This window comes from Saprolegnia parasitica (assembly GCF_000151545.1).
Source record: "Saprolegnia parasitica CBS 223.65 unplaced genomic scaffold supercont2.1333, whole genome shotgun sequence".
NCBI classification, from domain to species: domain Eukaryota; phylum Oomycota; class Saprolegniomycetes; order Saprolegniales; family Saprolegniaceae; genus Saprolegnia; species Saprolegnia parasitica.
This window is the reverse complement of record NW_012157727.1, coordinates 1-2,122: the sequence shown is the minus strand read 5'-3', so window position 1 is coordinate 2,122 and position 2,122 is coordinate 1. Positions and strand designations below refer to the sequence as shown.

The 2,122-nt window shown below is 50.2% G+C and overlaps 2 protein-coding genes across 2 annotated transcripts; both read left to right on the top strand.

Moving 5' to 3' along the window:
• On the top strand, positions 1 to 373 carry SPRG_18616 (hypothetical protein). Its single transcript, XM_012358053.1, has one exon. The coding sequence runs from the start codon at positions 63 to 65 to the stop codon at positions 315 to 317; it is 255 nt and encodes an 84-aa protein (XP_012213443.1). The 5' UTR covers positions 1 to 62; the 3' UTR covers positions 318 to 373.
• A 448-nt stretch (positions 374 to 821) lies between these two features.
• Positions 822 to 1,311, top strand: SPRG_18614 (hypothetical protein). The gene has a single exon (XM_012358052.1). It carries the CDS (start codon positions 857 to 859, stop codon positions 1,271 to 1,273), a length of 417 nt encoding a protein of 138 aa, XP_012213442.1. The 5' UTR covers positions 822 to 856; the 3' UTR covers positions 1,274 to 1,311.
• The last annotated feature ends 811 nt before the right edge of the window (positions 1,312 to 2,122 follow it).

The window sequence follows — 2,122 nt, the reverse complement described above, 5'->3', positions numbered from 1 at the left end:
AGGTGCTACCTGAAGTATTTCTCCTCAAGTGGGTCCGCCTGCTCTTTGCGCGCGAGTTCCAAATGTATCAGGTGTGGGCGCTATGGGACGCAATTTTAAGCGTTTCGTCCGACGACCTCAGTTTTGTCCAATACCTCTGCGTCGCCATGCTCCACGAGGCGCGCGACGAGCTCTTGGCGCAAGACGATGTCGCTGGCGTCCTTCAATGCTTGAAAGAGACGTCCGTGTCGTATGCGAAGGTTGTCGACACTGCACGTGAAATGCATGACCGCCTCTTGTGTGAGGACGCCATCGCTGTCGCCACGCGCAGCGATTAAGGTGGCGTCTTCCTTGCGGGATAACAATTTAACTCAAATACCTGTTTTTGGCCTCAAGGTGTGTGGGGCTTTTCAGTTTGGCCACGACTCGCCGGTCCATACTCGTTGAGGTGAGGCTAGTACGCTGGATTTTGCCGTGACATCTTGGTACAATTGCCATACTGACATATACTTATATCTTCCCAACAGTGCCAGTCACTCGCCCGTGCATCGCCACGGTCACCATCGCGTAGGATAACACGTCCACGGAAGCGTTCGCGTGTGGAAGTTGCACCCGCACTGGCGCGATCCGTCAACGCCGTTGGACGTTTCATCGGACAGCAACATGTCGCGAATATTTTTATTCTGGCCCTAAAAACACACCCAAGCGGAATACAAATGTGAAGTACAAAAAATGCCTCGCCCGATTCTATTTCGAGCCGCTTCGCTCCAACTCCGCAGCATACAAAAAACAAGTGCGATCAGAATCCGGGCTCTTATTGGGCGAATTTCTAGAAAAAGGCCAGTTGGCATCGTACTCGGCGACGAGCAAGACGACGATGGACATGGTAGACGCGACGATGGAGCGCCTCCACGCGCTCAAACTCACGAGCGACATGGCGCTCTCGAGGAAGGGCCAGGAACTGCACGACCAAGCCGCTGCGCTGCACGTGCGCGAGCAGTACGAGAACATGGTCGTCGAGCAAACGAAGCGATCGCAGCTGGCGCTCCAGGAGAACGCACAGCTTCGCTCGATGCTTGCGACGATGGAGCAGCAAAACCAAGTACTTCGACAAACTGTACATGCACTCGAAGAATACCGCGAGAAGCACGACGTGCAGGTCATGCACATCCAGCAGCTCCAAGACGAGATCAAGCGACTTCAGCAAGCCAACTTTTCGCTAAAGTTTTATCTTCAGCAATCGGACCATACAATACACGGTGCGTTCCCGCCGCAACCACCAGACGTATATTAACTAGCCTGTAATGTTCATAAACTTTAATGCCCATTGCTCAACAGTTTTGCGCTGGAGCTAACTGTCCAAGACGGCATCGAGGGAACCAGGATGTAGTACCGGTAGCTGTTATTAATAACTGGACTCCGGTCACATCTCTCATTACAAGCACTGTAATGGTACTGAGTTGAGAGCATACTTGTTCACAAGAAGGACGGAAGATTGCATTATAAACGTAAGAGAAGGCCACGCACTACAACTTTTAGTCATTGTACTTGCTACCTGTGAGTATATTTCACGTGCAGCCAGTCAAATCTAACCCGTGCGTCGACGTGCATTGTTCAGTCTTAACGCTAAAGCAAGTAATGCCCGTCCCTATCGCATGCTATGGCATGCCGATGTTGATGTCATGCGCATGGCGAGGTCTGGCCGAGTCGACATCGAATTTCAAAAAATTCTCTTCATGGCTCATATTTGGAGGGACGCTTTCTGTAGCTCTAAAAAGGTCACATGTCAACGGGCGTCGCCAACAAAGACCTGGAAGTTGCATTTTGAGCACCCACCACCCGCTCACCAGCTCAAGAGCGCCATAAATGTACGATTCACGCGTCGTAGGGACGCCATAATACAGAGAAAAATGTCGTTTGAGACGAGTTACGAGTCAGTGAGCGAAAGAACGTGGTCTCGAATGGATTTCTTTGTGGAAAGTGTCAATTTTCCATTCAATTGTGAAAATAAAATATTCCGAAACGACATCGCATGGGTCCTCAAAACGAGTCACCGAGAAGAGACCAAGTTGTGGTGTCAAGTCGCTATTTTGTGACATGGTGAAAAATGAAAATATTCAATATAAAATGTGTACAGCCTACG